This window comes from Bombina bombina, chromosome 2 (genome assembly GCF_027579735.1).
Source record: "Bombina bombina isolate aBomBom1 chromosome 2, aBomBom1.pri, whole genome shotgun sequence".
In the NCBI taxonomy this organism is placed as follows: Eukaryota; Metazoa; Chordata; class Amphibia; order Anura; family Bombinatoridae; genus Bombina; species Bombina bombina.
The window spans coordinates 187317661-187331065 of NC_069500.1; the positions used below are offsets into that span (position 1 = coordinate 187317661).

Consider the following 13405-nt stretch of genomic DNA (forward strand, 5'->3'; position numbering starts at 1 on the left):
GCCCTTGTAAACTATCTTGAGTCTAGCGGGGTAAACAACGGTGGCTTGCCAACCTGCTTTTAACAATTTCCCACACAGTGGGGAGAGCTCTCTCCTTTTCCTGGAAGTCTCAATTGAGAAATCCTGGAAGAGGAGGATTTTATTACCATTGTGAAGAATTGGTTGGTTTTTCCTATAGTGTTGGAGATACAACATTTTATCTTGGAAGTTTAAAAACTTTGCGATGATTGGTCTAGGTCTATTTGTATTGTTTGAATTATCTAAAGCTCTCCCCAGTCTGTGGACTCTTTCGATCACTGCAGGTAGCTGGACTAAAGGCATTTTTAGTATTGTAGGTAATATGTTAGTTATGATATTCATGAGATCTTCTTGTATGTAGGGGTCAGGAAATCCAATTATTCTAAGATTATTCCTTCTAGCCCTATTCTCTAGATCGTCAATCTTAGCCTGAAGTTTCAAAATCTCATTTTGGTTGCTTTCTGCCATAAGAATATACAAATTTGTGGTGTCTTCTAGATCAGAGATACGCTGTTCCACCTCCTGTAGTCTAGTAGAATATTGCCTGACTTCTGCTGTGAGATTTATAAGATCTTGTTTAATTTCATTCTTTAGAGAGTCAAATTTGGGGGAGATAGCTTCTAGAATACTAATTACCAGGTCTTGATTATCTTGCGATACTGTGACCTTCTGAGTCTTTACTGGAGTACCTTCCCCTGTATTTTCTGCTGGAGTTTCCGTTGGGTTCTTATTCCTGCGTTCTCTATTTTTAGCCGCCATGCCTGGATTGTGTTTGGGAGTGATATATTTATCCATAAACAAATGTGTAATTGAACACCACGTGTATTTGTGCAACGAAGCCCCCAATTGGAGGAAAGGGATAGTGAGGGAGAGGGAAGTGAGGATATTAAACCAATTAAGAAGGAAAAGAGAAAAAAAAAAAAAGACGATTAATCCCAGTGACGCTAAGCCCGCCAATTTGTGCTCGTGTGGTTTAGTTGATACATGAAGAAAAAAAAAAAAAAAAAGGGGAGAAGGTGAGTGAGCTGGTGAGAGGACCAGGGGATGGCGACTAGAGAAGATGAGAAAGACCAACGTCAATAGTTTCAATCCTTTTTAGATTCTTTAAATGCTACCCTTCCTCTTCAGTTATTGAACTAAATATGTTATTTTCTTAATAACCCCTCTATAGAACTTTCTAGCGCTATTCAAGCTGCTTCGCCTAGAGTGGAGCCATAGGACAGGATAGATTATTTTTCATATCGCCTTTCTTGTAAATACACTTCAAAGCAATTTTCTTAGCAGACCCTCTATACAATAAGTATTACAATTCCTTAGTACACAGCTGGGTCTGGATTTGATTATGTGTGCAACAGGAGGGATACACCTTTTAATTCCCTTTCCCTTTTTGCCCACTTATACTCAAGTTCTAGCTTACTTGTAGGGAGAAATAAATATCTCTTTTAGAGTCTCCAATATTCTTATACTTAACTATCCTTGAGAATTAGCTTATAAAAGAAATTCAACTGTGTTCTTGTCTAGAGTCTATATTCTTATTTAAGAGTCTGTGGGTTCTCTTGCTGCTTTAAACAGTATGTTATGTATTGGCTATGTATAATCCACCATTAGCGCTATATTTACTGAGTGAAATAGACCTAGATTGATGTTTAACCTTTCATCAATTCTAACTTATGTGGCTGTATGAAAATCTTATACTTGTCATTATTTGGGGTTCTGTGAAGTGCCAAGTGATAAAATTATTTAAGTCAAACTTGGTTAAAGCTCCTCTATGCAGGGCTTTATTTTTAGTGATAGTGTGAAAAAGTTTTAGGATGGTGCCGTTCACTTGCTATTCATGCTTAATTACAATAATTCAGATTCAACATTACCACCATAAGCAGGTAACAATAGTTTGAGCAAAAGATAGCTTGATAGGAATTATAAATCAGTTTGTAGCATAAGACACAGTAGGCTAATCAGTAATCTAAAGTCCCGGTAGCTTCACGAGCAATATAATATTTTCAAGCCTTTTCCTCGTTTGTACCTCAATACTGTGTTTTTGTATGGTTATCTTTATGATGTTATAGTCTTACCGGCATACTCCCTCTGAGTAACAGTAAAGTACCTGGATAAACAGTCCCTTATGTAGTGATGTTAACCACACACCACTACAGCCGTTGGTTCTAAACGGTTCTTTTAGTTCAGGACTGCTGAGTTTCTAATGATGGTGTCATAAACAAAGGGGTTACTCCACATCAGCGATTCATACTCATCGTCCGGCAGTGATGATGTTCGTGCCCATCTCTGTAACTGACCTTCCGGTACCACTACCTTCCTCTGTGATGCAGCCTATCCGCGGCTTCATTCAGGATAGGGGAAGATCCCTTGGTTCCGGGGCTTTGAAGTAAGATTATTCCGCCCTCTCCTGCACGCAGCACCGGTGGGCAGGGAGGATTGACCTGGAGACGAGATTCGGAGATAGTTCCACCCAGCGCTACTAGGTTTGTGCCTCTAAATCTTCTGGCGACTTTACCTTCTCTCTCCGCAGCGTCAGGGTTGTTATAGCTCGTTGTTTAGATACATGTTCCACCGGAGGGCTTCCAAGCACTGCTCATTCTATGGCCTCCCCACACGCAGCACCGGTGGGTGGGGAGATAAATACCATACACTGGATTGAGTCGGGCGTGGGGAGTACTCTCCGGTGCTTCCTCGTTGTAGGATACTTTGGCTGAGCACCTGTCCTCCCAGGGGTGTGAAGGGAGGATGTGCTTAAAACGGTCTTTAATTACCCTTGAGAGTTTTGCTCGTGCAGCCAGTTGGAGCAAACTCTGGGCAAAGCTTGATCTTTTTTCAGAGTAGCTGGTTTCACACGCTGTGGAGAGTTGTGCTGAGATGGGAACCATGAACAGCTGCAGCTCACTCTCAATAGGACTACCAGGTGCGACAAACCACCTCAGGTAACGCTGCAGGTGAGAGCCTGCTATGTGCACAGACTCCTCCTCTTCCCTGCGCATGCAATTTTTCCAACATTGTTATATTAATATACTTTATAACAGCCTGTTTTTAAGCCACTACAGAAAACCTCTTATTACATGCTTTTATATTAGCTTTTCACAACAAGAGACTACTAATCCCTGTGGGCCATATAGATAACATTGTGCTCTCTCCCGTGGAGTTGTGCTTGACAATGCACTAATTAGCTAAAATGCAAGTCAATAGATGATAAATAAACAGCCATCTGATTAGGAGGCTGTCAGAAGATGCTTAGATACAAGGTAATCACAGAGGTAAAAAGTATATTAATATAACCACGTTGGCTGTGCAAAACTGGGGAATGGGTAATAAAGGGATTATATATCTTTTTGAAAAATAACAATTTTGGAGTTGACTGCCCTTTAAATAACTAAGAAATACATAATAAAAAGACAGAGCAATAGCATGTACTTTTACTTTGAAATGAGCAGAAGTATCATGTGACAGCTATCAGCCAATCACAAAATGCATATTTATTAAGAGACATGAAAACCCACATTTTTTTCATGACTCAGATAAAAATAATTACTTCTATTATCAAATTTGCCACATTCGCATGCTATTCTTTGTTGAAGAGATATCTAGATAGGACGCATGCTCATGTCTGGAGCAACACATGGCAATAAACAGTGCTGCCATCTAGTGCTCTTGCTAATGTTGCTGGAAAACTGCAGCCATATAGTGCTGCAGACACGTGCACACTCCTGAACGTACTTTCCTGCTTTTTCAACAAAGGATACAAAAATAAAGACAATTTTACTAAAGAGGTAACATTGGAATGTTGATTTAAATTGTATGCTCTATCTGAAGCATGAAAGAAAAAATGTGTTTCATGTCTCTTTAATAGTATCCTTATCATACATTACTAAAAGATTTCTCCCAATATGGCTGCACGCAAGCCCCACCTTACCCAGATCTTCATTTAAAACAGAAGGTTTAATTGTTTTATTTAATTCTTTCTTTGTTTTGGTGAGGGGGGATTGCAGAAGATCTCCCTGATTCTTCAGGTGTGAATGAAAGCATATTGGTTTCTTGCTTTTAATTTCCTCTAGTTTTGTAAAAAATAAAACTAAAATGGCAACCGCAAACATTAGCTGTGATTTAGGACATTTAAAAGAATTGCAGAATCAGCAAATACATGCTAAAAAAACTTCAGTAAAACTTACATTTTAAAATGAGCAGTAGATGTTTTTTTCTAAAAAATGTCAAACTTCACTTAAAGGGACACCGAACCCAATTTTTTTCTTCTGTGATTCAGATAGAGCATGCAATTTTAAGCAACTTTCTAATTTACTCCTATTATCAATTTTTATTTGTTCTCTTGGTCTTTATTTGAAAAAGCATGAATGTACGTTTATGAGCCGGCACAGCGGCACCTGGGTAACGCTTGCTGATTGGTGGCTAAATGTAGCCACCAAAGGCCCAAGTAAGGGCCGAAACGTTGGAAACAATAAATGTATTGAAAAATTGAAGAGGAGTAGAGTCATTTACAGATATATATATATATAGCCACTTTAGCAACTTCTGATGTAATCAGACTAGAAGTGTTTTGTTTGTTGTTTGTAATAAGCTGTTATCAGGAATAAGAGAGTCAGTCACAATATGTATAGGAATGAATTGTGGTATGTTTCCATGTACTTAACTATTAACACTTTGTCTTAGGAAGGTATATGAATTAGTTCACTTATGATGATTTTGTATCATATGTTTAATATGTTCAATCACATGACTGTCTAGATGACATATACAGATGAAGTGAATGGATGTGCACTGAGGGGGTGGAGCTACTTGTATGTATACATTTTCATTCACTTGTGTGAGGAAGGGGTGAACGCCCCGAAAGGTCACGGAACAAACCTGTTTGCTGTGCTTAAATCCAGAGAGTGCGATTTATTGTGAAAGATTATATATATATAAAATTAAATTTATAAATATTTATTTTTTATTAATCATTCTCACTTACAGGTAATCTGCCCCCATCCATTGTCGTTTTTTTCTACTGGTGACGTTTCTCACCGTCACCCAATCATTTCCTTAAAGGGACATTAAACACTAAATACATTTATAAGTATAGTATTGAGGCTATTCCCTACCTCCCTCTAGTCATGGGTGCCACCATGTTGAAATCTATCTTTCACTACATTCCAGTGCTAACTCTCCTTCAGACAACTGCAGTGTAAGCTAGGTTTAATAATGGCGGCTCCCATGATTAGAGGGAGGTGCCTGAAATGTATTTAGTGTTTAGTGTCCCATTAGTAATAAGTCTCCCTGTATTGTATGCGGGGGGCGGCTTTCTTCACTCTTCCACGCATGCGCAATATTCGGCTGGTTCTACCAGTGTGTGTTCATACAATGCCTTTTACAGGCATAGTGTCTCAAAATGGTAGTCCCCATGACATAACCGTAAACAGTGAATAGGAACTCTTGTTTCAATTCAACGTTTTCTTGTATTACTGATGCAAATCAGCTAACTGCGCATGCACAAGATGTCTAACCTACAGAAGCGTACATTACCAAGTACGTATACATCGCGTGGGGCCGCTCTATATGTCACAACACTACAGAAAAAGAAAGGAGGAGATAAAAATAAATAACTTGGCAATAATAATATAGATTTTTAAATAACATAAGGTTCCACTGAAGAATCCTTTTAATCAATAAAAGGTACAAGAATTATTTAGATTAGATAACATGACTAGAATATTGTTTTCACATTTTATACTTAAAAAAAAAAAATTTCTTTAGCAGTGACTGCACTGTAGATCGTATTCACCATAGCTACAATTATACCCATATATGTTCATCTTGTAATTCTGAAACATATGCAGTTTCTAATGAGCAGGAAAGAACACGCTGATTCAAAAAAGAGATCAACTTGTAAAATGTAAGTTTAAAAGCATTAAAGTTAGCCAAGAACATTCAATAGAATTTCATGGGCTGCAAACACCTTTACTTTCCCAGAAAATCTAAATCCGTCTGTTAAGCTCAAATGATTTTTTTGTATTAAACAGCCTTCATGATTCATAATCATATAAAAGTTTTATACCAGATAAACAGTGACAATATTTACATTGTCCTATGTATATATTAGCAACCACAGACTTGCCCAATACAAACACTTGTAATTCTTACCCTAGTCTGGAACATCAACTTCTATTCATGTTTGATTTCTATGTCTATTGCTCAAATATTGCACCACAAACCAGTTTCACTTTTACCTCTAATTCTGTGGTTATTACACTAGAAAGGCACCATTTACAGGTTTTGTGCAGTTTAGTCATATACGAGACATACAACAATACTTTGTATCAGGACTTCACTGAAAAGTAAGACATCAGATAACTAATTCCTGATTACCTTAAAACAAACATAAGGTTTCTATCATATATTTAGGTTCCATACCAAAGTATCCTGGATAAGTTAGTATGGGACCTAAAAAGTGTTCTTTGTTGTCCTTTCAATATCACAAACAACCTCTTGCATTGTTGAATACAGTGGAAATATCAATATTTCTGCCATTGCTCAAATTAAGCCTAAACCAAGGAAGGCACATTTTTTGTATGGCAGCTCACAGCACCTGAGACTGACTTCTGCATTAAATATTCCTGCTCGCTCTGCCTGGCGCTCCCACACCCTATACTGCGAGTGAATAACTTACTAAGCAACAATCAATCAGAGAGAAGAATGGATTTATAAATGTGAATAAATATGAAAAGAGGAAGGACCATCAGATAAGATGGGGCGGAGCGAAAACTAAACAAGGAGACCGCACAGAGTGAAAACTAAACAAGGAGTGACAGGTAAACTTGTATATTAAATACACTTCTGGTACCGCTTTATCTAGGGCAGGAACAGATGTGATTACACTGGGTAGAAAGTTGCTGGCTATAGGACAACACATATCTGTAATTATTTGTGTTAGTACAGGGTATCTTCAATACATAAATATTTTTTGTCATTTTGTTCTCCCATATTCATATGGTGCACAGGAAAACCAAACCAGACAAAGGTTTTCTCAGACATATAATGAATGAATGTTTGGAACTAGGCTGTTGAACATGTGCAGCTAATTTAATCTGCTGCAGTACAGAGAAGCAGTGAAACTGTAAAATCATCTCAGGATACTGTTACACTGGTACCGCAAACAACTCTCAAAACAGACGTGAGGGCTGCCAGCGGAAGAGCTGGAGATGATATTATGCTTTTATGTACATACTTTTAGGCAAGATCAGTTCGTTCTGTGTGTGGGTATCTCTAGATACGCAGCACTTTATTAGAGATTTATAACATTAAAATACATAACGGTTAAATCACTTTCTCAACTTGATTAATTATGCCAAACTTTATGTTTTCCCCCTCTTCAACTTGACAACTGTAAGCTGTCTGAAAAAGGTTCTGCCTTCTCTTAAAGGGACATGAAACCCAAATTATTTTTTCCTTGATTCAGGTAGAGCATGTGATTTTAAACAGCTTTTTTACTTAACTTTTTTTTATCTTTTTTGCTTATTTTTTGGTATCCTATGTTGAAAGGCAGAACTAGGTAGGCTCAGCAGAATCAATACACTACTGGGAGCTAGCTGCTGATTGGTGGCTGCACATTTAGCCCTCTTGTCATTGGCTCACCTGATAATCCAGCTAACTCCCATTAGTGTACTGCTGCTCCTTCAACAAAGGATATTAAGAGAATGAAGCGCATGTGATAATATAAGAAAAGAGAGAAGTTGTTTAAATTGTATGCTCTATCTTAATCATGAAAGAGAAAATGTGGGTTTCATGTCCCATTAAAGACATAAGGCCCAAATGATCAGCAGCTAGCTCCCAGTAGTGCATTGCATTTTCTAAGCTTACCTAGGTATGCTTTTCAACAAACAATACCAAAAGGACAAAGCAAATTAAATAATAGAAGTAAATTGGAAAGTTGTTTAAAATAACATGCTTTATTTGAATCGTAAAAGAAAAAAATTGGGTTTCATATCCTTTAAATTTGTTTTATGTCTGCATTTTTTTACCATGAATTAGGGCCATTGTGTAGCCTTACAAATGCACCAAGCTATATGGAATTCATGGGGCTCATTTCAAATAAATGATAAGAATACCTTGCATTTCTGGGTCTTGGCTTGTTGGAGGACATCTTGATAATGAACAGCATTTTCTGGGCAAACTTCCTGAAGTTTGGCAGTTGGCAACAAAAGTGCCTCTAGTGTACTTTGAGGAACTCCTTTTTCAATGGCTTCATTAATTTCTCCAACAGCGATAATCCCTTAAAAAACAAAAACAAATCATAAGCATTGCATATTTATAATGTACTTTGCAGCAGAGTTTATCAAATTTGTTTGAAACTTAAAGGGCCATGATACCCACATTTTTTCTTTCATGATTTAGAAAGAGAATGCATTTTTAAACATCTTTCTAATTTACTTCAATTATCTAATTTGTTTTATTCTCTTGATATTCACTGCTGAAAAGCATATCTAGATATGCTCAGTAGCTGCTGATTGGTTGCTGCACATAGAAGCCTCACGTGATTGGCTCACCCATGTGCATTGCTTTTTCTTCAAATAAGGATATCTAAAAAATGAAGCAAAATAAATAATAGAAGTAAATTGTAATGTTGTTTAAATTTGTATGTTCTATCTGAATCATGAAAGAAAGATTTTGGGTTTAGTGGCCCTTTAAGAGCTATCTGGGAAAACAGAGGAGCCAGTCATGTACTTCAGATGCCAGGGAATGATTTGATATAGGGGTGTAATAGATCAATCTTAACCATTCAGTGACAATTTTAGAAGCTGTGGCTCCCTGGTTTCTGGAATTTGTGAAGCTTTGTATGGACAATGCAGGCAGAAACTAAAACGTCTAAAATTGTTTGAAGTAGAATATTTTTCAAAAAGGAAATACAAATACTGTATTCTCCAGGCCACCATTAATGGAAGAATCAGGACTGACACAGCTCAGGAATCTGCTTAAAGGGACACTAAAGTCAAAATTAAACTTTCATTATAGAGATAGAGCACATAATTTTAAACAACTTTCCAATTCACTTCCATTATCTTAATGTGCACAATCTTTCTATTTGCACACTTTGAGGCACCAGCTCCTACTGAGCATGTGCAAGATTCACAGAATATACTTATATGCATTTTGTGATTGGCTGATGGCTATTACATACTTCTACTGCTAAAGCTCTGCTTCTGTCCCATGCACAGTGCTATCATTAAAGGGATATGAAACCCAAAACTTTCTTTTGTTATTCAGATAGATCATACAATGTACTTCTATTATCAAATTAGCTTTGTTTCCATGGTATTCTTTGTTGAAGTGACACCTAAGTAGGTGTCTGGAGCACTACATGACAGGAAATAATGCTGCCATCTAGAGCTCTTGCAAATGGATAACATTCTTGCAAAATTACTGCCATATAGTGCTCCAAACACATGCACACTGAGCTTATGTCCTTGCTTTTAAACAAAAGAGAACAAAGAAAACATAAATGATGCTTACCTGATCATTTTATTTTCTTCTGACAGGAAGAGTCCACAGCTGCATACATTACTTTTGGGAATTCAGAACCTGGCCACCAGGAGGAGGCAATGTCACCCCAGCCAAAAGCTTAAAAACCCCTCCCACTTCCCTCCTCCCCCAGTCATTCTGACGAGGGAACAAGGAACAGTAGGAGAAATATCAGGGTGATTTTAAAAAAGGTGCCAGAAGAACAAAAATTTACTGCCATCCCATAGATAAAGCGCGGGCGGGAGCTGTGAACTCTTCCTGTCAGAAGAAAAGAAAATTATCAGGTAAGCATAATTTATGTTCTTAAATAGGAAGAGTCCACAGCTGCATTCATTACTTTTGGGAAAACAATAACCAAGCTAGAGGACACTGAATGCAAACAAAGGGTGGGTACAAAAGAGGTGGCTCCTTCGAAAAGCACCACAGCCTGAAATTACTCGACACCCTACAAAAAACTATTACGACAAGGGAAAAACCGGAGCCCAGGTAACCACTCATCAGTTACACAACCTGCAAAGCCGTGCTAGAGACCACTCAGACCCAGAGGCTGCTAAGCATAAGGCCTCAGAGGAGTCAGCCCTGCAGCACTCAACTCTCACATTCCAAAACCGAAAAACTTCTATCCCCGAGAGGGAGAGTAGAGGAACCCAGGAGATCTGAAGGACCATCCAAAATGGACTTAAATCAAAAACTGGTCAAAATCTCTATCTACCCCCGAGAGGGAGAATAGAGGCCCCATGGGACATCTATAAGACCAAATCAACTTAGAGCAACCCGAGGTTGCTGCAGGACCACTGTCTAGGGAAACAAACTCCCTAGGAGGACAAGGACCAGAAGATTAGTCCATAGTCCGGAGAAAACGTCACTAAGATGACTGGAAGGCCAACCTTAATCCCTGACACAGCACCATACCAACTATGGTGTTCCAGAAACCCGCAAGTTCCCCATTATAACTTAGACAAGACCCGTCAGGTTAAGCATAGACAAGCAGAGACGGGAAACCCGTCCCAGCAGCTTAAAAAGAGCTCTCCAAGAGGGCACAGAGCCACCTGTGAGCAAAACTCGTGATGACCCCTCCACAGACAACAAAGCCATCTTAAGCCATCATGGGACTCATCCCACTGAAAAGTGCTGAAAAATCTCAACAACAGCCCCCAACCAGAAAATTCCAGAATCCAAGGAGCGATCCATCCTGGCAACAGCTGTTGACGGTAGAGATATTTGCACTAAGAGTCCCCTCAACAAAGGGGAGGACAGATTCATAAAATTAAAGGGTCCATGCTGCAAAAGCAGACAGATTCCGACTTTCCTTCCAGGATATCGGTCCCAGCCCCAAGGCTAGTGAAACACCTTTTGCAGACAAGTGTCTCAGATCTTCGGAAGAAAAAAAGGATGGATCTACGAGGCATCAAAGCCCCAGAGCAGAACTCTGACAGCTACTAAAAAATTAGCATGCTACCCTGAACCATGACAGGAACCTCATGCTCAGGTCCGAGGAACCCTACACTGCAGCCTTCCATAAGAAGGAACACTCCTCAAGGGAAGAAGCACTCTGACCCACAGCATTCCTATTCCAGAAATCAATTCCGTGATACTGAGAACGCAAGAGAGGGAAAAAAAACCTATGCAGCGAGAAAAACAAGGACCCACGGGCCCTTTACAGATACTAAGGTACCTCCAAACCAAGAACACATAAAAATCCTTTCCCAACCCAAGGTGAGAAGAAGATTAATCAACGGAAAACACTCTACTTGGCCAATATTGACAGCCCAGTTGGACAGCAACTGGAGCCTACCAGGAAGCATCAGATGTACCATCAGACAAGTAGGGAATCGTCAGAAAACCTTAAACTGAAGACTCAGGTTGATATTAATCTCTCATAAGATTCAGAAAAAAACCCTGCCCCCTCCAAAGGGACACGAGGGAGAATCAAACCCTAAGGTTAAGAAGAACCGCTCATACCCTTTCCAGGCAAGAGACATGGTCCTTAGCCGGAGTCGTCGAAAAGCTGTCTCCTATGGTTAGGAGCGCACCCAGACAGAGCCTTCCTCCATCTAAAGTCCTTAGATATAAAGTACCTTGCAATATTCACAAACCCAAGAGTCTGAAAAGAACTCCCGACCGGTTAGGAAAGGGCCACCAGTACCCTTGGATCACAAGGTAATTCATGTAGACAGGCCTAACGACCTGACCCCACGATGGAAAGGCTAAATGGTCAGTTTCCTGACCCCAGACATGCGACAAGACTGTAACTGACCCCAGACCTCCTACCCTCAAGCCCAAAAGGCTAGATCTGCAATAAGATCGATGGGTAGCACCAGAGAGTCAAAGGCCATGGTATGACAAGCAGACGACATCCTTGAAATGAAATAACAACGGGAGCCCCGCAGCTTGTGGTAGAACGGCAGGGAGACCCCTGCACTCCACGCATTAGAGCAAACGAAACACTGAGAAAAAGAAGGACTAGTCCACTCTTCCAAAAAAATGACCCAACCCAAGACGGGAGGGAAGGAAACATCGCCACCGCAAAAGGAATGTGACTAGGCTACAAAAGTCGTCATCCAGGGATTCTGCAAGTGAAGACGCAATCGTCCACTATTCAGATACTAAACCTCCGGAAATCAATCACATCTCCAGACTTCCAAATGAATGGAACCTAGAAACCACAATGACGTCTGAAAAAGTCGGTCACACATCTCAAGCAATATCGCTAGAAAAAACTGTCAGGGTGCCAGGAATCAGACTGAGACGAGAAGTGCAAAAATAATCACACCTTTATTAATACCAAAAAATAATAAAAAGTCCACAAGTCAAATAACAAGCCAGGAATCAAAACCAGAGCTGGTAGTCAGACGAGCCGAGTCAGGAGCCAAAGCGAATAGTCAGACGATCCGGAATCAGGAACAAGGAAAACAGCAGAGTCAGGAACAAGCCAGGGATCAGGAACCAGGAAGGACGTCAGGCAGCCAGGTAATACACAGGAACTCTCACAAACAGGTCTGAGACAACACAAAGGCAAAGTATACTGAACAGAGGCCCTTTAAATAATAAGTGATGACATCACAATTCTGAGACTGCATCCTGTCTCACATGGATGATGCACACCAGTCTGGCCATAAAAGGAAGTGCAGGAATTGAGCAGCATCCCCCACAATGCACCATAGTCAGGAAGAGAGGTGAGTAAAATGGCTGCCAGCAGCACATGGCAAACACAACAGGGAAAAAACTCTCACAAAAACTAACTTATATATATATGTATATTTTTTAAAGCCGACAGGCTAATCAGCACCACGAGGGTGACACAGTAGACAGGGGATCTAAAATAAAAGTAAGGCAGCACCCGCGGGTTTGAACGCCCAAGGGAAAAAAAGGGTACGCCCAACCGGACCAGCCGATCAGAAGGCCCCCTTCACCCAAGCTCAGAACTGGAACAGATACATAAAATAAAGAAAAACGGAGACGAGAAGGAGATTAGCTTCAACCCCAAAACGTCTATCTAGGTTGCCATCAGGCATCTAAGGCCTCGAATCCCTCAGCCCACTAGGACAAGGATCCTCTAGCAACATCAAAACATGTCTTAGTAGGACACGAAGACGTGCCAACCTATAATGGAAGGCAAAATTATCCCTTGTCGGATCAACAAACGACTGATCCGGCAAGGAGGCCCCCGCTTCCCCAGGAGGCCGAACTGAATCAGGCAATCCCCCACCCAGAGGGCCCTGGTTTTAGGTTTCTCACTGAAATTATTTACAAACAGCTTGTGCAACTATGACACAAATGGTTGTAAATGCTTCTCTGGGATCCCCTTTGTTCAGAAATAGCAGACATATATGGCTTTTTGTGTTGCTTTTTGGTAATTAGAAGGCTG

At 39.9% G+C, this 13405-nt stretch overlaps 1 protein-coding gene across 1 annotated transcript in view; it reads right to left on the minus strand.

Annotated features, from left to right (window-relative positions):
• The window catches only part of IQGAP2 (IQ motif containing GTPase activating protein 2), a 373896-nt gene that overhangs the window by 245846 nt on the left and 114645 nt on the right, over nt 1–13405 (minus strand). The window contains exon 10 of the mRNA XM_053701383.1: nt 8127–8290. Coding sequence (XP_053557358.1) covers nt 8127–8290 — 164 coding nt within the window. The remainder of the gene's footprint in view (nt 1–8126; nt 8291–13405) is intronic.